At 41.0% G+C, this 23625-nt stretch overlaps 1 protein-coding gene across 1 annotated transcript; it reads right to left on the reverse strand.

Moving 5' to 3' along the window:
- Nucleotides 1–1705: 1705 nt before the first annotated feature.
- Nucleotides 1706–12063, reverse strand: SAP30L (SAP30 like). Its single transcript, XM_058170876.1, has 4 exons — nt 11188–12063; nt 7648–7770; nt 6210–6308; nt 1706–6115 (listed from the first exon to the last, which is right to left on the reverse strand). The coding sequence occupies exons 1-4, from the start codon at nt 11371–11373 to the stop codon at nt 5990–5992; spliced, it is 534 nt and encodes a 177-aa protein (XP_058026859.1). The 5' UTR covers nt 11374–12063; the 3' UTR covers nt 1706–5989.
- Between the last annotated feature and the right edge of the window lie 11562 nt (nt 12064–23625).

Below are 23625 nucleotides of genomic sequence, written 5' to 3' on the forward strand. Positions count from 1 at the left end.
AGTGCTTTCAATAATAGCCTTTAAACACTGTTTTATCATCTATGTGACATGATATAGGACATTTTTATTATTGAGGAATTCATATAATGGCCACTTCCTGACTGAATTGATCATATACAGCTGATGTACAGGGGTAAATAGATTGCTCAAGGTAATTCAAGCAGTTGTATTGTCTGAACACAGTCATTATCTTAATTTAGAAGCCATTCAAGGCGATATCAATTCCTGTTCTCCTCTCACTTTATGGCAAGTAGCTAGCTACAGTAGTCCTCGACTTTAAGACACAATTGCACCCAAAATTTCTATTGCTAAGTGAGGCATTTTTAAGTGAGTTTTGCCCCATTTTACAACCTTGCTTGCCACAGTTAACTGAATCACTGCAGTTGTTAAGTAACATAATGGTTAAATGAATCTGGGTTCCCCATTGATTTTGCATGTCAGAAATTCACAAAATATGATCGCATGACCCTGGATGTTACAACCATCATAAATATGAACCAGCTGCCAATCATCCAAATTTTGATCATGTGACCACAAGGATGCTATACCAGTTGTTTGAAAAATAGTATGTCACTTTTTTCAGTGTCACTGTAACTTCGATCACTAAATGAATGGTTGTATGTTGGGGACCACCGGTAGTCTAAAGGAATGAATACTTCTCCATCACCCAGTGAATTTAATCAAAGATTTGATATTCCTCATATCTTCTGTTGTCAGTCATTGGAAATAATTGTAACTTCTATAGGTAATAATTAAGCTATTGTTCTGGTATAAAAGTGAGATAAGTTTTATCTATTTTATTATACACTATCTCATCTATTTTCACTACTATTATAATATTAAAGAGAATATAGCTTTAGTGTAATGGTTAAGGCATCGGGTTAGAAACCAGAATACTCTCTCTTCATTCTCTCTTGGGCACAAAGCCAACTGTGGCTAGGCTAATCACTCTCAGCCCTGGGAAACAGGCAATGGCAAACTGTTTCTGAAAAACTTCGCTGAGAAAATAGCAGGGACTTGTCCAGGCAGTCTCTAAAAAAATTTTTATGATTGAAAGGAAAGGGGGAAAAAAGGATTAATTTTTTTTAAAGTAAATATTGAACTTATCTTTGGTTGATATAGTTATGTAAAGACCCAGATTCAGCAAAGATATTGTATATATTTTTATATTATATACAAAAGATGAAATATGTTTGTGCTATTATGTGCTATATATTTTTTACAGAGCTCTATTGCTGATTGCAATACAATTTAGATCTCTAACATACTCCAAAGTTCAAATCACAACAGTGCTTTGGAATTCTACTATTAGTATCAGGCTCAATAAACTAGGGACTAATACTTCAACAATGGGAGAGAAGAGTGTCAACCCAGTAACAGTCTGTCAATGAGGCAGACTACCATTGCCTCCCTTTATATTGTCAAATTACTGGGTTCTTTTCTACCCACTAACAAAGGAATAGTGCAGTAATTTAATAATTCATTCAAAATATCAAAGCTCTGAAATAAGCAGTTTGAAATAATAAGCAGTTTGAAATAAGCAGTTTGAAATTTGTTCTATCACATGGATGATGCAGACATGATTAACTAAAGTTCATATTAATCATGATAAGAGCATGTGTAATTTATCTAATGACTCTGGCTCTAGAGTTCTTAGTTTTGTCTCGTACAATTATTCAAAATCAATAGAAAGTAATGCAACTGATTGTTGAACTCATCATTTATTAGAAATTCAGGCATTTATAGTTTCTCCCAACAGTAAAAGATTTAACTATTATACACAGTGGAAGGAAGGATGCAAGCTATACATCTCGGAGAAAAGAACTCTACAGTTGCACTATAAATTTACCAGATTGCTTCAGGATACACTGTTATAGTTTACAATTAAAATCAAGGTTCACCCAAAACATTTGCCTTAAGGATCAAGACTAGCCATGAAGATCCACAAGAATGAATGAGGAATAAAGAAAGTTCATTTTTTCATGGTAAGTTTGTGCTGTTGTAAGTCAAAGGGGAATAAAACATATTTGCCAATGTGTTGTTTAATTTTTTTTAATATTCAACAGGACAAAGCAGAGAGAATGAAAGCAATGTAATAAATGGTGATTTCTACATAAGCCTCTACTTGAAAAATGTACAAAAAAAATCAACTGCAGAAAAAAAACCTATTGCTAAACGTTTAATAACTCCTACTTAACTGAAAATTGTGAGTTTAAGGCATGAGCCCCTTTCCCTTATCAAAGGTTTAAAAATTTAACACCTCATTAAGTGATGAATCAACGAAATTGGATAAATTATGTAAAAGGATTACCCTGCATCATTACAAATTTGAAAGAGAAAAAAATCATGCACGTAGAGCATGTTAGGTAGCACAAATGAAGGAACATAGATATATTATGCTTTCATAGCACCCTTTAAATCTGGTAGCACTGAAAGGCTTCTTTTGTGAGCAGCTATCTATCCCTCATCTTAATGCACAGGGTGAAGTGATAGTAGTGTGCTGTTCACAACACTTTCCCTTAGAACAACATATTTATCAAAATGCTTTAATAATATCAAGAGTTTCCATTTTATTTACATTAGGATTTATCAACACAAGATAAAGTGCTAAATTCCCAGTCTCTCCCTCCCTACCCTCAATATTGTATTTGGCTAATTTACATATTATAAAATTTGAATACTGCTTCATAAATGTCTCTCAAACAAGTCACCAGCTGCTTTCTTTCTTGACGACAACTTGCTCTTTTATTCTTTTATCAAAGTATGAAAAATACTCTTGCCCTGGACTACTTTGGCTTTAAGATGTTTTCCTGACCCTCGCAGGAAATTTTTATTGGCAAGTGGCAAATTTACAGCATTCTGTAAGAACACTGAGGCCTCTTCTTTTCAGCCATAATTTATGGCATTAGTTGCAAGAGAAAACATTAAATTTAATGTAGGAATCTGATATGTAACATTTATATTACAGAACCACACTTGGAAGCTAAATCACCAGACTGAGACATCCTCCAAAACACTCCAACTGCACCTTGCACCAGGAATTCATAAAAATGTTGTTCTAGTATTAATTGTCATTGCACTTCCCCTTCCCTTTGCTCTTTCCTTCATTCAAGGGATGAACAAAATTTCTTGTGCTGTTACTACTATCATTACAACTACAACTAATGCACAGAGGACAACCATCTTTGATGAAGTTAACCTCATTCTAAAAGATGTGCCATATTAAATTCTTCGGCTCTGATGCAAAGCCCATTTAACAAGTATAAATCTTCTCCTAGCTTTCAGTGGGTTTGAAGGCCTTTGGTTTTGAGTGAGCTTTATTCAGTACTGCTATAGTCAGCAATATTATCTACAACTACTAGACAATGTGGGAAGTCAGTCCCAGGCCAAGATTTATTATTTAATAGCTTAAATCTAATGTAAAATTGGTATTTAACAAGAATCAATAAAATACCACCCACCAGTTTCTATGAATAAACATGCCAATCTGACTCTTTTTTCACATATACAATTACAGTTAGATACTGTTTTAGGATTCAAATCCTCTGAAGCTCAAAATGATGATCAAGGTTTTATTAAAACCACTAGGAATTTGAAAGTTTCCTTAAATGGCATGCAGCATAATTTGCCATTATTTTGAACTGCATGATGGTGTTTTTGGTGATGCAATACTAGATGTTCAAGAATCACAGGCAACTCTCTGAATATACACACACACAATTATATGTTGTTAAAATTAGCCTCTAACACTAAATGTTATGAAAAACTAACGGCCCTTTCCTTGTGCCAAGACATTTATACAATACTTGGTCTAGCTGAGAGTAAGGCAAATAAAGATATATCTAAAAGACACATCTCAAGGATTCTAACATCAGTTATTCTTCACAACTTACATGAAAGTCCTCCATTTCCTCATAAAATCTTTTGTTTTTATAAAGTATGACAGCAAACCTTTTTATGTGATTTAGGAAAATATTTTACTTAATATGATCTCCAAAGCAATTAATGAAACAGATTGCTTGGGTAACAGCTAGTTGTTGCTATTTTTATAGAAATTTAGTTGAGGAAACTTTGTTATTTGCATTACAAGTCCTAACAATATAAAACTAAAAGGTTTACCTTTTTGATTTAGAAGGTGATCATAGGATGCCAATCTCTATTGAGAAATTATATCATGGTCATTGTATTTCTAATATGAATATTGAAGTTACAAATATTTTTAAAAAATTGTTACATATTCAGTTTTAAAAACCATTTAGCATATTTGATTTCTGCTTTAGCCTTTCAATGAAGGAAGCAGTGGGACTTAGTGAACTTTAAGATGTAAAGCAGCACTCTGAAATATTTTAGTTGTTTTCCTTATATATCTATGTGTTTTTAAATCTAAAATGTGCATTAAAAGGACATATTGTATGATGAAACTGAAGTAGATGAAAATATCAACTTTTAAAGTGGCATGCAGTTAATTGGAGTAACATAAATTGGTGATCTATTTGCAACAAAAATAAAACATGGCTATATAAATGAACTTTTGCATTTGCTGAGATGTGCATTTTAGGTTTTCACATCATTAAATTTTGGGGGGAAAAAACTACCAAAACTTTGTCTCTTAGCATCCTATAGAACACATTTGATCTTTATTTGGACTTTTTAAAAAAATGCTTTTAAACATTTTAAAACAGTTTTTAAAATCTTTTTTAGGACAGCAGGAAAGAACTAAGAGGTCCTTAATTTTAATACTAAATATAACGTGAAAACTGCTAATGTAGTGTAATTCTATGCCTTACTTTAGACAACTGCTGAATAATGTCAAACTTATCCAGAACGTTTACTATATAAGGTAATCTACTGGACATTTTAAAACGTATTTATGCCTTTCGGCATTGCAAAATATTGGAGTAAGAGGCCAAAAAGATGTTAAACTCCAAGCAGATTAGGATTTATAGGAAGAACCATTTAGACTATAAAGTCACCTTCCCCACATAAATAAATGAAGAACAAGCTTTGTGCGTGCACACTGATTATCAGGTTCTGGACTGTAGGCACAGACAGCGAGAACCTTATAGTTACTTTGCATTTTAAAACATGATACCTAGAACAAATAAATGGCTCAACATGGCATTTGTTCTCACTACCAAAATGAAGATAAACTGAAGCCACTGCCAACTTTATTATTACTGTAAAGTGTTTGCTTTGTAGTCTCATCACTCATCACTAGACTGAGATTCCAATTACTTAAAAAGATCTCATAGCAACTTGAAATTATTTTTAGCTTCAATGTGTGTGTGTGTGTGTGTCCGTCCAACTAATATATCCAATGTATATATATATATATCCAGCCTTTAAAAAATCAGGAAATAGCATGGATCTGTGGCAACAGCTCTGTATTCAATAGTTTGTTTGAAAAACAGAAATATTGAAATATTTAACACATTAGAATTTGTGTAGTCATGACATTCTAATAAATATTAATAAATGGGTTATGCTGGCCAATTTCTATGTTTCAATATAAAAACTGATCATATATGCAAAAGCACTAGGATTAGAAATGTTTAGCACCCATGAAAATCTAAGATAGTTATTCTCAAAACAGGTAATTTTATGTGGTTTAAACCAGAATTTAGAAGTTTTACCTGGTCTGTGCCTTTAAATACTATGTGAGTATAATGATTCTATTCAAGAATGTCAAACTCATGCATGGTTTATGTTACAATCTGCAACATAAGGCAATTTCTTAAACAGTCATTGCTTTGGGCATCTTGAGTTTCTTTTGGTCTTTCTTTCAGGTTAAAGACCATGCTTTGAAACTAAAGAGATTTTCATACATATTCTGAAATTAAGTATTGTAATATGGGGATCAAACTTTGCTTCGTTTTCTTATGTATATTTTAATTTACAAAAAAACCTTAATTTTTTAAAAAAGTATTTATAATGCACCTGATGCTTTTTTTAATATTACATTTGTCTGAGTCCATAGTCTACCTAACTTTCATTCCAGTTTACTGCTTTCTGTTTTCTGATCCAATCTGCTCTTGTTGCTTTTTACCATGTAGATAAAGTAAGCAAGAGTTTCTTTTTCATTCACTGGGATGTTCCTGAAGTGACGACTGACAGTCTGAAAAAAAACCCAAAGATTTTTTTAAAAATAAAAATATTTTCCTAGCAGAAGGAAAATACATGTGGAAATCATAAAGTTTTCAATGACTTACTTCTGCCAACTGAGCTTTATTGAGACCAGGTCTGGTTTGTAATTTGTAATGTCTTTTGTAACGGCGCAAAGTGTTTACTTGAAGCTGAAACAAGTCAACCTAAAAAAAGTGGCACAATGAATATATATATTTAGTTTGACAACTGAAAAGTTAAACCTCTACAATGCATTATATTTTAATAGCAAAAAGCTTCTTTACAATGTATATAAAGTTGCACATGTTAAACTTTTTCCAGGGATAGGATAGCTATGTGACCCCAGGAGGACAATGCAGGTGTTTTAAGAAATTGCAGGGACAACTTTAGTGATGTAATGTGCTTCAAAACACCTTTTCTTCAAAAGCACTGCATTCCTAAAAAACTATACAGCAAAAGCAAAATATGGCAAACCCTGTTTCCATGAAATTCTTAAACACTTATTTTTTATTAGGAAATGTGTAGATGATTACATGTATATAACATATAACATGTTTTCAGCATCATATAAGTGTTTTTGTTAAGTTTTTCTTCAGAATTTTGAATGCTACAAACTTAGAGAATGAAAGCAGGTATTTGTACAATATGTTAATACCTCAAAAGATTGTAGAACTGAAAATTGGGAGAAAAGAACAATCAGATTAACTGATTTGTAACATTAAAAAAGCAAACAAAGAGGACTTGCTAGAGGTACACAATGTAGAAAGAGAGATGCTGAGTAGTGAGAGATTCAGAACAAATAAAAGTAAGGACTTGCTCAAATTCTACATGTTTATTCAAGATATAGTAATGATCACCGACATGATAACATAGAGTTCCTTTATAAGGGAAGATAGAAATTAGCAGAAAGCTGCTGTGGCTGTTCTTGATCTGATAACCAGTGGAAAGTTAAAGCAATTCAGAGACAGTATCAAGACAGTTTTAATCTGCTGTATCCAAGTTGCTTCATTTTCTAGGTGTCTTAAGTCAGGCCTGAATTGTGACCAAAAACTGTGAGCCCTTCTGAATTCATGATTTACATTATTCACAGGTTTGTGATATGGAAAAAAGATATAGCAATAGCAATAGCACTTAGACATATATCACTTCACAGTGCTTTCCAGTCCTCTCTAAGCGGTTTACAGAGTAAACATTCTGGGTCCTCATTTATCCAACTTCGGAAGGATGGAAGGCTGAGTCAACCTTTAGCCTGGTGGGATTTGAACTGCCAAACTGCAGGCAGCTGGCAGTCAGGAGAAGTAGCCTGCAGTACTGCACTCTAACCACTGGGCCACCGCAGTTCATATACTGCCCCAATGTGATTTATAAGTTTAAAATTGTATGAAATCAGAAAGTTCTGAGCACTAATAATTAGAGTACAATCGTGAAAAACAAATCTTATGCTACTTTTAGGAAGTGTAATTAAATTTACAAAAATATAAATATAATCTGAACAGTAAATCTAAATTTTATTACGTAATTCACCTCTGGAACATCTATTTCATGCTCTGGAGAGTCTCCCCCATCATCACTGGTTTTCCTTTTTCTTTTATTTCGGACACTTTGAATGAAGTTCTTGTGGAAATCACATATATATAAGTGTCTTACCTAAAATTAAACAAGAAAAATATAAATAGCACAATGTTTACAACAGTAAAAAGAACGATAAAAATAAAAATCTGAGAACTTTCAGTGCCAACAATTTGAGCTCTTTTTGGAGAATAGTTTTTATCTGTTCATTTAAGAGCCATTACACATCAAAAAGGAATGACAGACAGACAAATTTCTTTTTTCAGTTTTGATTCATTGTGTGGCAGATGACTTCATTTCACTAGAACACCAGCCCAAATTAAGTCTTCCACAAACCCTCTTTTTGCTCATCTGCTTTCTTCAAGTCTGATAGTAAAGAGGCTGTTTTAAAAACCGGACTTACTGGAGTAGTAAGTTAATATGTTTAAAATTAAAATTGTGGGCTACAATATAAAACTGAACATTGAACAACTGAATTTAGTTTTTAATGTCAAATTAAAGTCCTTCTTGTGGGGTTCATGGGTGTCTTGTAGGTCTGTGTGCACAAATAATATATCTTGACATGAAAATGGAAGTACCATGAAAGCCAGTTGAATGACTTTAGCCAGTCACATTTTCTCAGCCCAACTAACATCAGAGTCATTGTGAGGAAAATAGGAGGAGGACGATGTGTTAGAAATGTTTACCGCCTTGAGTTATTTGGAAAAATAATGAAGGCAGGATAAGAATAAATAAACAAAAATATTTTTTTTGCCCTTATGTAATGATATTCTTACAAGTAAGAAAGAGAAGGAAAGTACACTGTGACATCACAAAATACATTTTTTCATTTTCTTTTAATCTCTGCTTGCTGTCGACAAGCTGCTAATAATCATGAAATCCCTTAAAATCAATTTTTCAAAAAAATAAAACAAAAAATCAAGTGTGTTAGAATTTAATAGAGTTAACAAGCCCCCACCCCACCCCCAAAGAAACCTAATGAGGAACTATTATGAAAGAAATTTAGGGAGGCATGAAAAAGTTGGGGATGACAATATTGCTATACTGCTATACCGAACTGTGACAAATTCTAGTTATTATTAGCTCTAGGCTTGGACACTTCCTATAAATTGTGTCAAGAGCTGCTGGATTAAGTTGGGGTATAAGTTAATAAATAAGCCAACACTCCCCAGGGATCACTGTCCATTGATAAGGTAATTTGATTGCTCCCGATTTATGCTATCTTTTTCTCTTACACACACACAACACATAATACACATTTAGTAGACAACCTGTGACCCCTTGGCACATCATTTCACAGATACTACCTTACCACATTCCTTGATGTGTTCTACAATGGCAGAGCTTCTTATATAGTTGAACAATTCTTTAAAATTCAGAGAGACATTCAAGAGATATATCTGCCTTGAAAGTAACCCATGTTGAGCTATATAGTGCAGTCAAACATTAGGCGCTGACTACAGTATATGCTTTATGACATGTTGTAATATGTCAAAAAATGCTTTATAAAATTTGCCAAATTTCAATTCCACAGGAATCATGGATCCTGAATGCATTCTAAAGTTAGCTCATTTGAAGTATCTTGGTACAAGCATTTTGACTGTTTCAACCAATCACAGACACTAGAGTTTTAATAATATATATTTACGAACTTGGCAGAATATTGCAGAATTATAAGATGGTAGTTGTTGTATGCATGAAATGGATTGAATGATGCAGCAGAAACTTCTAGTCATAAAACCTATTTCCGGAGCTTTACAGTTAGTATACTAATGAAATGTATCTAATGGAGTGAGTACTAGCTTAATTAAAATAACTCATTTAGTAGACAATTAACCAGGACTATTTTGGATATATGCCTCTTCAGAAAACTAGCCCACAGTTAACCTTTTCTACTATTGCTTTCATATTTTTTTTGGCAGTAATTGTGCTGAAAGAAATGAAATCGTTAAAGTTTATTCTTCTCATTATATTTGATTCTGGTTAAAGGCATTAATTATAGACTAACCTAATAGGTAACATAAACAGTCTTACTAGACATCCACTGATACGTTATGGATTTTTTATGTGGTGTGAAGGGGAAACTGTCTGGAAGTAATCTCATTGCAAGTTGTTTAAGTAAAGTACATTAAAAGAGATCTAGAAAAATTCCTTCCATTCCTCCTTTAATTTCTCAATGAAGACAAGTTGAATTTGGATTATGCTTTATAGACAAATCCTAATATATAATCTGGATGAATACAAACAATCATTACTACCACCTATAAGTTAAAAATGCCAATGTGACAGATGGCACAGTCACAATTGGTTGGCAGCACGTTAATTTGTTTGATGCCAGCCAAGAAACATGCTTGCTGCTTTCAATTTGACCGCAGTTCACTGCTGGAGATTTGACAGTTTTTTAAGTGAATTATTTCAAGACTACTAACAATAGTACAGCAATTAAGATGTCAAAAGGGACTTTGGTTTTAGTCTACCCTTAGACACAGAAGCACATGTGTGCATTACCCTGAAAATGAAAAGCAGCATACACATCTAATAAATAAAACAACATTCTGAACTCTTTAGCTGGACATTTTATTGGTTAATTTACAAATATGTATATTAAGTTCTTTATTAATATTAGCACCTGTAATATGAGATATCAGATACTTTACTATATGGCTATTGATTACAAAGCAAACATTTTTTCTATTCTTAAATTACAAGTCATAAATAACTGGTCTCTAAAATACATCTAATAAATTTTTATAGATAATGATATCAGCATTCTCCTATCAAAAAACAGAATTGGGTACAGCTTTTCTTATTTTAGCTATTTACTACGAACTTGCTTTTCCCAATCATACTTTAAGTACAGTTCAACAACAGCAGCAATCCATGTACTTTTTTCCCAACAATATGAAGCTTCTATTTCCTTTTCCCCACCAAGTCTTTTTACAATCACGCAACCCTAGAATTTCCAGGTAGTCTCCCATCCAAATATTTATCATTCCCAGTCCTGCTTAGCTTTATTCAAACCAGCTAGATGCTGCCACCTGCTGCGGCTTTGTGCTATTTTTGTCACTTCAGTCCTGAATGAAAAAGAGATTAACTTTGATACTATTGCTATTATGTTTATATGTAAGCCAATTATTTCACTCTGTAAAAAAACAACACCATTCTCTAAAAATATAATAGGATTTTAATGGTGGTGCCATTTCAGGCACATTGTATATACACTGGCTTCTTTACTACGATCATAAACCAACATACTTTCATTTTAATGCTGCATCATTCAGTTTGTTCCTATCACGTTTTCCCAGCATAGGAAAATATTGCTTTGCTGACGGTGGGAATTCACAGCAGCCCAGCAGAATTCAGTAAAAAAAAAATGCTGTTCTAAAATTTTAGAGCCATGCAGTACAGCAGCACTATTATAACAACAGAAGAGACAGGTTCGGTGCACAAGAGAAAGCAGCATGCAATGGTAAAGCTTCTGCGGTTGCCACTTACACTTTTGTCAATATCCAGTTTCAGCTTTTTCTGAGAGATGCTCTTTTGTATCCTCTTGCTGAAGGAGGCATTGCCAGCCGGGCGGACACAACGATCCCCGTCGTCGATAAGGCAACAACTTTGTCCGTAAAAAGGGGTGGTAGGAGGACCATCCCGGCTATCTTCCTCTGTGCTGAAACCATTCATCGCAGCCTCCCGCCGGCCTCGGTCGGCGAAAGACAAACTTCGCCAGCCTTTGCGCTCGCCAACCTCCGCCCTTCCCTCTCCGCCCGGCCTATCCCACCCTGGACTCGGCGGGTTTTTAAGGAAACATCTGAAGGGTAGCCGTCAAAGCAACGCTGGCTTCGCTCGCCGCCTCCACCGGGCGGCTTTCTCAGGGGCCCCGAAGAGCCCCTCACGCCGCCATCCCGCCCGGGGCCCCCGGAAGCGGTCCTTCGGGGTGGCGGCTTCCCTCGCCTCCCCGAGGAATCGCTTTCCCGCTTCAGCCCGCGGACGCGCTCCGCCTGCCCCGACCCGATGGGCACCCCAGCCTCGCAAGCAACCCCTCCGAGAGGCGGCGAAAGCAGGGAGGGTCCCTCTTCTCGCCTCTTCACGGCCTCCCGACCCCCTCGCCCCACGCCTGGCAGCCGGCCGAGGACCGCGTCCCTTCGGCTGCCTAGGTCACAGCCCCTGGAGCCGGCAGCCCGGTACGGGTGGCTGTGCCCAGCTGCCGGCCCCTTTCGCGGAGCTCGTCAGGTGGACGCGACCCGTCGCTCCTGAGCCGCCGGAGAGGCCACCAGGCCACGGAGCCCACCGCCCGCAGCCACTCGCTCCCTCGCTCGCCTTGCTCGTCTCTTTCCCACTCCCTCAAACACAAAACCTGCCCTCTCCGCCTCTTTCGCCTCCAAGCGGAAGTCCCGTCCCCGGGCAGCCAGTGGTTAGTGCAGCTCGAGAGGCGGGGCTTGGGCTCCCGCTCAGAACAGGTATTGGCTGAGGCAGCTGCTCGTGCCGATAGGCTCCTTCCTGCGCGAGGGGAGGCAGCCGGGGAGCTGTTTGAAGTCCGTGCTCAGGAACAAGCTGGGAGAGCGGAGTGGGAGTTCGGAGGAGGCGGACGGGGCAACTCCTGAGCTTTGGAGCCAACTTCTGCAGTGTCACCCGAGAGGCCGTTAGCGAGAGGGCGGGGCGGGGGACGGTGAGCGTTCGAAAACGAGCGGCTCTCGTGCACCTCAAAGGCGGAACTGCCTTGAGGCGCTCGGGCGACGCCGTTGAAGTGGACTTTTGACCAGGAGTGCTTTGGCTCCTGTTCGGACCGCCTTGCGTGTCTGGTTGCTGCAAACTAAGAGAGCGTCCCCTCCGGATGATCGGAGCGCAGCGCTACCCTTGAAGGGGCAGCGGCGAGATACCGGGGAGGAGAAAGGAAAAAAAACCCGGCAAACTAATAGGGTAGAGGGAAGGTGCGCGGTGGCATGGACAGCCCCAGAGAACCAGGATAAAATAATAATAATAATAATAATAATAATAATAATAATAATAATAATAATAATAATAATAATAATAATAATAATAATAATAATAATAATAATAATTTATTAGATTTCTATACCGCCCTTCTCCCGAAGGTCTCAGGGCGGTGTAATGAAGGCTGGGAGCTTCCTGTATCCCATAGAGACTCTATTGCAAAAGGTAGTGGACGTCCAGATCGCAGCTCCTACGGATTTTTGAGGCTAAGATCCAGTAAAACAAATTCTTGTGAGAAACAAACTGGGAAGCAGGTGAATCTCTGGAAGTCCCAAAGATGCTTTTTCAAGAGGCAACTGGACTTTCTGATTTTTCTTTGAAGACGTTTGGCTTCTCATCCAAGAAGCTGCTTCATCTCTGACTGAATCGCTAAACCTCCAGCTGTCTGCAAGGAATATAAATCCTTCCATTCCCCACCATCCAATCAGAGCTGAAGAAGCTTCTTGGATGAGAAGTGAAACGTCTTCGAAGAAAAACCAGAAAGTCCAGTTGCCGCTTGAAAAAGCACCTTTGGGACAACCATTTATTATTTATTTATTTATTTATTATTTAGACTTTTATACCGCCCTTCTCCCGAAGGACTCAGGGTGGTGTACAGCCAAATTAAAATATACAATCTACAATATTAAAACAAATTAAAATAACATATTATATAACGGCCGAAAAATTTAAAAATTTAAATGTAAAACTGTCCAATTGACCCCAATAAAACACAGTACCCCAATTTAAAATTATTAAAATTCAGATTTCAAAATTTCAAAATTAAAAGTTAAAAATTAAGAATTAAGCCAGTCCCGCTTGGATGAACAAATACGTTTTCAGTTCACGGCGAAAGGTCCGAAGGTCAGGTAGTTGACGCAAACCAGGGGGAAGTTCGTTCCAGAGGGTAGGTGCTCCTACAGAGAAGGCCCTTCCCCTGGGGGCCGCCAGCCGACATTGCTTGGCGGACGGCACCCTGAGAAGACCTTCTCTGTGTGAGCGTACGGGTCGGTGGGAGGCAAAGGGTAACAGCAGGGTAACAGCAGGCGGTCCCGTAAGTACCCAGGCCCTAAGCCATGGAGCGCTTTAAAGGTGGTAGCCAACACCTTGAAGCGCACCCGAAAGACCACAGGTAGCCAGTGCAGACTGCGCAGGAGCGGTGTTACCCGGGAGCAAAGTGTAGCTCCCTCAATCACCCGCGCAGCTGCTTCTGGACTAACTGAAGCCTCCGAGTGCACTTCAGGGGTAGCCCCATGTAGAGAGCATTACAATAATCCAGACGGGAAGTGACTAAAGCGTGAGTGACCGTGCATAAGGCATCCCGGTCAAGAAAGGGGCGCAACTGGCGAACCAGGCGAACCTGGTAAAAAGCTCTCCTGGAGACGGCCGCCAAATGATCTTCAAATGACAGCCGTCCATCCAGGAGAACGCCCAAGTTGCGCACCCTTTCTGATGGGGCCAATGACTCGCCCCCAACAGTCAGCCGCGGTTGCAGCTGACTGTACTGGGGTGCCGGCATCCACAGCCACTCCGTCTTGGATGGATTGAGCCTGAGTCTGTTTCTCCCCATCCAGACCCGTATGGCTTCCAGGCACCGGGACAGCACTTCAACAGCTTCGTTGGGGTGGCCTGGGGTGGAAAAGTACAGCTGAGTGTCATCAGCGTACAGCTGGTAACTCACCCCAAAGCCACTGATGACCTCGCCCAACGGCTTCATATAGATGTTGAACAGGAGAGGCGAGAGAATCGACCCCTGAGGCACCCCACAAGTGAGGGGCCTCGCAGTTGATCTCTGCCCTCCTGTCAACACCGTCTGCGACCGGTCAGAGAGATAGGAGGAGAACCACCGATAAACGGTGCCTCCCACTCCCAAACTCTCCAACCGGTGCAGCAGGATACCATGGTCGATGGTATCGAAAGCCGCTGAGAGATCTAACAGGACCAGGGCCGAGGAACAACCCCTATCCCTGGCCCTCCAGAGGTCATCCACCAACGCGACCAAAGCTGTCTCAGTGCTATATCCGGACCGGAAGCCGGACTGGAACGGGTCCAGATAGACAGCTTCATCCAGGTACCGGGGAAGCTGCCATGCCACCACACTCTCTACAACCTTCGCCAGAAAGCGAAGGTTGGAGACTGGACGATAATTACCCAAAACTGCTGGGTCCAGAGAAGGCTTCTTGAGGAGGGGTCCCCCCACCGCCTCTTTCAAGGCGGTGGGGAAAACCCCCTCCAACAATGAAGCATTTATAATTTCCTGGAGCCAGCCTCGTGTCACCTCCTGAGTGACCAGCACCAGCCAGAAGGGACATGGGTCCAGTAAACATGTAGTGGCATGTAATCTCCCCAGCAACCTGTCCACGTCCTCGGGAGCCACAGAATCAAACTCATCCCAAACAACATCAACAAGACGCGCCTCCGTCATCCCATCTGGATCATCGCAATTTTGGTCCAAACTATCTCGAAGCTGAGCGATTTTATTGTATAGATAACCACTAAACTCCTCGGCACGTCCCTGCAAGGGGTCATCCCGCTCCTCCTGATGTAGGAGAGAGCGGGTCACCCGAAACAGGGCGGCCGGGCGGTTATCTGCCGACGCAATGAGGGTGGAAACGTAAAAACGTTTCGCATCCCTCAGTGCCACTAGGTAGGTCTTCGAAAAAGACCTAACTAGTGTCCGATCAGCCTCGGAACGGCTGGACCTCCAGGTACTCTCTAGGCGTCTTCTCCGGCGTTTCATCTCTCTCAGCTCCTCGGAAAACCAAGGAGCCAATTGAAATCTGTACCGGGTCAGAGGCCGCAAAGGCACAACACGGTCCAAAGCCCCAGCCGCGGCCTGTTCCTAGGCCGCAACTAGTTCTTCGGTCGTGCCGTGGGCAAGATCTTCAGGAAACGGCCCAAGCTCCGTCAGGAACCTCGCGGGGTCCATCAGGCGCCTGGGACGGAACCAACGCATTGGTTCCGTCTCCCTGTGGTGGTGAGCGGCGGTCTGAAAGTCTAGGCGGAGGAGAAAATGATCTGTCCATGACACAGGAACCGTCACTAACTCTCGTAATATCAGATCATTAGACCACTGTCCAGAGATATAAATCAAGTCCAGTGTGGATCCCCCTATGTGTGTAGGGCCATCAATTACTTGAATCAGGTCCAAGTCCGTCATGGAAGCCTGGAACTCCTGGACCACCGTTGATGACAAGCCGGCCGATGGCAAGTTGAAATCCCCCATGACCAGAAGTCTGGGAATCTCAACTGCCACCCCAGCAAGCACCTCCAGTAGCTCAGGCAGGGCTGTAGTCACGTAGCAAGGAGCCAGGTACGCGATCAACAAGCCCATCTGATTCCTATGGCCCCACTTCACAAGGAGGGATTCACAACCAGCTATCTGAGGCACAGTGGACTCTCTCGGCTCCAGACTTTCCCTCATCACAACCGCCACCCCTCCACCCCTACCCTGGGCCCTCGGTTAATGGAATGCTCGGAAACCTGGAGGGCACAGTTCAACCAGGGGTACACCCCCTTCTGTGCCCAACCAGGTCTCCGTAATGCCCATAAAGTCCGCGGACTCCCCCTGGATATGATCACAGACCCGGATGACTGAGAATCTCCATAGACAAGGATCTCTGGAAGTTTTCACCTTACTATTATCCGTCCCTGAGTACTTTTAGAGGTGTAGGTGTGTGGGTCCCAATTGTACAAGCTGGGTTAGTCTATTGAAGATGTGTCTAGAACTCATGTCTGTGGAGCCATAAAAGGGTTAATTATGCTGCTCCTAGGTTGAATAGCTGATTATTGGAATTTACTCCACAATGGAATGCAGTGATGCTTGGGCAATTTTGTTGAATATGTTTTTGTCAGCAATACATCTGCTCTGGCTGCCACCATGCTGAGCTATCTACAATTGCCCAGTTGGCCCCAAGGTCGCTCTTCATAGAATACAATACTTACAAATGAAGAATTAGTAGATCATCAGAGTGCTCACCCTCCCTTGTATGTAAATAAATGAAAATGCACTTTGCTTTACTTTTTGAGTAGCCAATAGAAACTTGGAGCCAAAAGTAACTTAAATATTGTTTTACATTCTTTAGAGGCTTTTAACTGAAACTTTACAGAATTCTACAGATCTAGACCTTTTTTTCTGTTCATGAGCTTTAGTTATATTCCATGTTTCTTTCTGCTGAAAAAATCTGTTAAGGAAGAAAACTATGTTACATATTTATATTTAAGCAAGGAGTGTCCAATCAGTGGCCCATGAGTCTCATGCAACGCTGGATAGCAGTAAGGCCCACAATATCATAACATTATTTATTTATTTGTGCCTGAGTTCATTATTTTTACAAATAACTCAATAACTGAACATATCCAACATCTTCCTCCTCTCATTTTCCCCACAACAGCAATCCTGTGCTGAGTTGGGCTGAGAATGAGTGACTGGCCCAAAGTCACCAGCTGGCTTTCATGGCTAAAGCAGTACCATTCATGGTCTCTTGTTTCTAGCCTTAATCATCAGATCAAACTGGTTCGCATTTTTTATCACATATAATAATATACCTATATATAACACACATATAACCCATATATTATCACATTATTATACATTTTATATTCAGCCCAAAACAATTCTTGTTTTTCATGGTGGCCAAAAGGTCGGACACCCATGCTTTATGCAAAGCTAGCAGTTGTTCATCTGGAAAAGCTCTCTGTATTGCCCATAATCCTGCCATATATGTATCTTGGCCACCTCTGACTTCCACATGATGTTGCCTTCATTTTTCAGCACATGTATGAGGCAGCCTTAGGTCATCCTTTGCTGCTCTACCCATGTTTGTCCTCTTAAGCTAAAAGCAGCCCAGATCCTTTCAAAATGTGTAAAATTAGATGGAACAGTTTGGTACTCCTTAGCCATTCCAAACTGGTGAGCATTCCCTCTCTCTTTGAGACCCTGAGCACTGTCTTCTGCTATCTTTCTATCCCATTCCTTCCAGCAAAGAAAGCTGCATACAGCTATTCAAAAGCCTACAGCTCTACCAGATATTTGGTGAATGTGAAGTTTTTGAATGGGTTCAGGAGTTGTGCTTTTTACCTTGACAAATGCAACAAAGCAAGAGAGCTAGATCATCCATGTCAAAACACTAGACCTTTCTTGGCCCCATATCTGCTCCCTTCCCACATTATTGTCCTGACTTTATAAAAGTGGATCCAGCAAACCGTTAAATTATTTAGACTTGCGTTATTGAGATAGAGATGAATGAGTTTATAGTAGATACCAATCCTTTCCAACCAGGGATGTGCACATAATGTGCATGTGCTGGTGGATATGAAGCACCAGAAAGCCTGCTCATGTCTGTCTCAAAGTATCTTGACATATCAGCACGATCTTGTCATGTATTTTTCAGAATGAATGTTGCACAACAAGGAAACCCCCATCCCCCAACATGACACTGCTTCATAAGGAGACAGTTACAGTATGTGCACCTATGCCTAATTCAAAGCATCTTTTTATCCTTGTTCTTGTATTTCAGGATAGGAATAGATGTTAAAGGTAAAGGTTCCCCTTGCACATATGTGCTAGTCATTGCCGACTCTAGGGGGCGATGCTCATCTCCATTTCAAAGCCGAAGAGCCAGCACTGTCCGTGGTCATGTGGCCGGCATGACTCAACGCCAAAGGCGCACGGAACGCTGTTACCTTCCCACCAAAGGTGGTCCCTATTTTTTCTACTTGCATTTTTACGTGCTTTCGAAACTGCTAGGTTGGCAGAAGCTGGGACAAGTAACGGGAACTCACCCGGTTACACGGCAAGACTAGGGATTCGAACCGCTGAGCTGCCGACCTTTCGATTGACAAGCTCAACGTCCTAGTCCCTGAGCCACCGCGTCCCCTAAATAGATGTTAGGACCCCCTATATTATATAACTGTTGGATTACTACCCAAGGATCCATTTATTGTCCTAATAAGCTTGGAAGTGCTACATTACAGTTTATGATGTGAAATATAAAATTACAAGCCAGTATAATTATTTTTCATGCATCCATAAGGAATATGACTAAACTAACCATTTATAAGAATGATGCGACATTTGAAAGAAAACAGCTTGAATAGCTCGTTTAAAGAAATGCTGCCATCTTAGCAGTATCCAGACATCTTCACCAAAAGCAGGGCTGTCCTGTTGTATGAAAAAACAATTAGATTAATAATTTAGATAATTGTACCACACATACTCCACCCCACATGGAGAGCCAATTTAATTTAGGGATTAAGACATCAAGCTAGAAACCAGGAGACTCTAAATTCTAGTTCTGCCTTGGGCATGAAGCCAACTGAGTGACCTTGGGCCAGTCACTTGCTCTCAGAAAGCAGGCAATGGCAAATCACTTCTGAAACCTTGCCAAGAAAACCACAGGAACTTGCCCAGGCAGTCTCTAAGAATCAGACCTGATCAAATGGAAGAAAAAGAAACTTGACAATTAAAACATTTCTTCTTTTCTATCTTTGTTTTAATATTTTCATTAAGGATGGTATGTAAGGGCCTAATTCTGTTTAAGATAAATGATCTTTAATGAAAAGCTTCAAATGGCCCAAACACAGCAAATTTACACTATAACAAAAATGATCTTGATACAAACCTTAAACTTACACCAGCACTAGATATTAAATATAACTTTTTTTATACTGTTATAATTGGATTTCTGAGAGGAGGAAAAATAATTTTTAAGAGTTATTACTTCAAAAATTAAAGCAATACTATCAAGAGAAAGCATTAACCTTCTGCTTAATATTACCTCCCCTTTATTTTTCTCTGTATAGAGGGAAGTGAATTAGACTTAGAATAACTTTATTGTCACTTTCAATGTATATAAAATATTAGGACTTGCTGCAAACAGTAATGGGAAACTAGTTATCTTCTGTGAGATTGCTGGGATGAAAAAGTCCCCTCCCCCCCACAACTCTCTCATCTTCCTAACAGTGATCTACCTCAACACTGCAGGAAGCCAGCAATTATTGAGCAACTGTGGCAAAATTAAAAGTACTGGGAGACAGGTTGGTTTTGTTCTTGGAGTAATTCTTCTGTAGAGATAGATGTCTTCTTTGTACATGCTGAAGTGACCACCTACTTCCAAACATGTGGCAACTACTGCAGGCTTCCAGCATGTAAAGGTTGTCTTTTTTCCTTTATACGCTAAAAATTAGAGGCTCCAGAATACTGACATCAGCCTAATGTATTGCTGGTCATGGATCTTTTGAGTATTTACCAGTTCAAGACATCATTAGAGACAGGAGATAATTGTGTATCTTTTATCAATTATAAAATTCATACAGTTACTGTATGTAGTGAAGCTAGGAATGACTTTAGCATAACTTGCCATGTTTTAATTATACCTACTGTAACGTATTATATTTCAATCTGCCTTTATGTTAAATTTATGTTTTACTGACAAAGAAATAAAGGGAGACTAGTATAGAGCTACTTCAAGCTATTGCCCTGGTAGGTCGGCCCCACCACAGAAAAACAGTTGAAGCTGCCTTTAGTTGTTCAAACAATAACCACAAACTAGCCAATTGCATTTTATCTAGCAAGTTACATGAACCAAATCAGTGATTCTAGTTTTGTGCATACCCATAAAACTGGGTTAATTCCATAAACAATGATTAATTTAAGCATGTCATGAATACATCTGGGTTTTCCTTCTCTTCTTCCATTCGAGATTTTTTCCTAATGTTACTCTAGACAAGCTTCTCATTTTTTTAGCTATGGTCATTAATATTTAAACAGTGAGTTCATAGAAATATTCACTAGACAGATTATGTCAGGAGAATATTCTATACTCATTTCTAGTAATATTATTTAACTTCACAATGCTTAAAAACAGGAGTATTTTCAAATTGTAACATTGGCACTTCTATAATCCTTTACTTTGAAGTCTTTTAACTCAAACATCCAAATATTGTTCCCTGCTAGACTTTAAAAGATGGGAGATAAATTGAGGTACCCCATGCTATTCTTCTTCTTTTAGAATTTATTGCTCTTATAACTGCTCATTGCTCCTTCAGTTTTAGTACTTTATATTATATCTCAACTTGGCTCCTTGCTGCGTGACTACAGCCCTACCTGAGCTACTGGAGGTGCTTGCCGGGGTAGCAGACTTTTGGTCATGGGGGATTTCAACTTGCCATTGGCCGGCTTGTCATCAACGGTGGCTCAGGAGTTCCAGGCTTCCATGACGGCCATGGACCTGATTCAAGTAACTGATGGCCCTACACACACGGGGGGAGGCACACTAGATCTGATTTTTATCTCTGGACAGTGGATTAATGATCTGGAATTAGGAGATTTAGTGACGGAACCGGTGTCATGGTTAGATCATTTTCTCCTTCGCCTGGACTTTTGGACCGCCGCTCACCACTGCAGGGAGACGGAGCCAATGCGATTGTTCCGTCCCAGGCGCCTGTTGGACCCTGATAGGTTCCGGATGGAGCTTGGGCCGTTTCCTGAGGATCTTGCCCACGGCACGACTGAAGAACTAGTTGCGGCCTGGGAACGGGCCGCGGCTGGGGCTTTGGACCGTGTCGTGCCTTTGCGGCCTCTGACCGGGCGTAGATCTCAATTGGCTCCTTGGTTTTCTGAGGAGCTGAGGGAGATGAAACGCCGGAGAAGACGCCTAGAGAGCACCTGGAGGTCTAGCCGTTCCGAGGCTGATTGGACACTAGTGAGATCTTTTACTAAGACCTACTTAGTGGCAATGAGGGAGGCGAAACGTTCTTACGTTTCCACCCTCATTGCATCGGCAGATAACCGCCCGGCTGCCTTGTTTCGGGTGACCCGTTCCCTCCTCCATCAGGAGGGACGGGATGACCCCTTACAGGGACGTGCTGAGGAGTTTAACGGTTATCAATACGATAAAATCGTTCAGCTTCGGGATAGTTTGGACCAAAATTGCGATGATCCGAGTGGGATGACGGAGACGCGTCTTGTTGAGGTTGTTTGGGATGAGTTTGATTCTGTGGCTCTCGAGGACGTGGACAGGTTGCTGGGGAGGTTACATGCAACTACATGTTTACTGGACCCGTGTCCCTCCTGGTTAGTACTGGCTACACAGGAAGTGACACGAGGCTGGCTCCGGGGAATTATAAATGCTTCATTGGTGGAAGGGGTTTTCCTCGCCGCCTTGAAAGAAGCGGTGGTGAGACCCCTCCTCAAGAAGCCTTCCCTGGATCCAGCTATTTTAGGGAATTATCGTCCAGTCTCCAACCTTCGCTTTGTGGCGAAGGTTGTAGAGAGTGTGGTTGCATGGCAGCTTCCCCAGTACCTGGATGAAGCTGTCTATCTAGACCCGTTCCAGTCCGGCTTCCGGCCCGGTCATAGTACGGAGACAGCTTTGGTCACGTTGGTGGATGACCTCTGGAGGGCCAGGGATAGGGGTTGTTCCTCTGCCCTGGTCCTATTAGATCTCTCAGTGGCTTTTGATACCATCGGCCATGGTATCTTGCTGCACTGGTTGGAGAGTTTGGGAGTGGGAGGCACCGTTTATCGGTGGTTCTCCTCCTATCTCTCCGACCGGTCGCAGACGGTGTTGACAGGGGGGCAGAGATCGACCGCGAGGCGCCTTACTTGTGGGGTGCCTCAGGGGTCGATTCACTCGCCCCTTCTGTTCAACATCTACATGAAGCCGCTGGGTGAGGTCATTAGTGGTTTCGGGGTGAGTTACCATCTGTACGCTGATGACACGCAGCTGTACTTCTCCACCCCGGACCACCCCAACGAAGCTGTTGAAGTGCTGTCCCGGTGCCTGGAAGCCATACGGGTCTGGATGGGGAGAAACAGACTCAGGCTCAATCCATCCAAGACGGAGTGGCTGTGGATGCCCGCACCCCTGTACAGCCAGCTGCAGCCGCAGCTGACTGTTGGGGGCGAGTTATTGGCCCCAATGGAAAGGGTGCGCAACTTGGGTGTCCTCTTGGATGGGCGGCTGTCGTTTGACGATCATTTGGTGGCCGTCTCCAGGAGGGCCTTTCACCAAGTACGCTTGGTTCGCCAGTTGCGCCCCTTCCTTGACCGGGATGCCTTATGCACGGTCACTCATGCTCTTGTCACTTCCCGTTTGGATTGTTGCAATGCTCTCTACATGGGGCTGCCCTTGAAGTGCACCTGGAGGCTGCAGGTAGTCCAGAATGCAGCTGCGCGGGTAATAGTGGGAGCAACTCGTTGCTCCCATGTAACACCACTCCTGCGCAGCCTGCACTGGCTTCCTATGGTCTTTCGGGTGCGCTTTAAGATTTTGGTTACCACCTTTAAAGCGCTCCATGGCTTAGGGCCCGGGTACTTACGGGACCGCCCGCTGTTACCTTATGTCTCCCACCGACCTGTACACTCACACAGAGAGGGCCTTCTCAGGGTGCCGTCCGCCAAACAATGTCGGCTGGCGGCCCCCAGGGGTAGGGCCTTTTCTGTTGGAGCTCCTACGCTTTGGAACGAACTTCAAGTGCCTGATCTTCGGACTTTTCGCCGTGAGCTGAAAACGCACCTATTTATTCAAGCGGGACTGGCTTAAAAGTTTTATAATTTTTTTTAATTGGGGCTGTTTTTTTTAATTGGGGCTGTTTATGAATTTTAGGGTTTTAAATTGTTTTTAATTCCGGCCATTCCTGTAATATGCTCGGTTTTAGTTTTGTTTTAATGTGTATATTGTGGGTTTTTTACTATTTGGCTGTACACTGCCCTGAGTCCTTCGGGAGAAGGGCGGTATAAAAATCTAATCAAATAAATAAATAAATAAATAAATAAACTTTCCTCTGATATCTAAGGGAATGCATTCAAACTCAGAAACATAATATAATTTAAGATGATTTTGGTTCATGGTCACATAGTGTGGTTTAGGACTTAAGAAAGCAAACCTAAACCATGCCAATTCTATCCTAATATGTGTATCACCACATTCCCTTCTTCATCTGCCCCATAAAACATAC

Source organism: Ahaetulla prasina, chromosome 2 (genome assembly GCF_028640845.1).
Source record: "Ahaetulla prasina isolate Xishuangbanna chromosome 2, ASM2864084v1, whole genome shotgun sequence".
NCBI classification, from domain to species: domain Eukaryota; kingdom Metazoa; phylum Chordata; class Lepidosauria; order Squamata; family Colubridae; genus Ahaetulla; species Ahaetulla prasina.

Bases quoted from the DNA above. Each gene is read 5' to 3' on its own strand.
- SAP30L (XM_058170876.1), bottom strand. From the start codon at position 11,373: ATGAATGGTTTCAGCACAGAGGAAGATAGCCGGGATGGTCCTCCTACC. The intron at 7,771-11,187 runs GTAAGTGGCAAC...GTTTAATTTTAG, and splicing joins AACTGGATATTGACAAAAGT to GTAAGACACTTATATATATG. The intron at 6,309-7,647 runs GTGAATTACGTA...CACTTTTTTTAG, and splicing joins ATGAAATAGATGTTCCAGAG to GTTGACTTGTTTCAGCTTCA.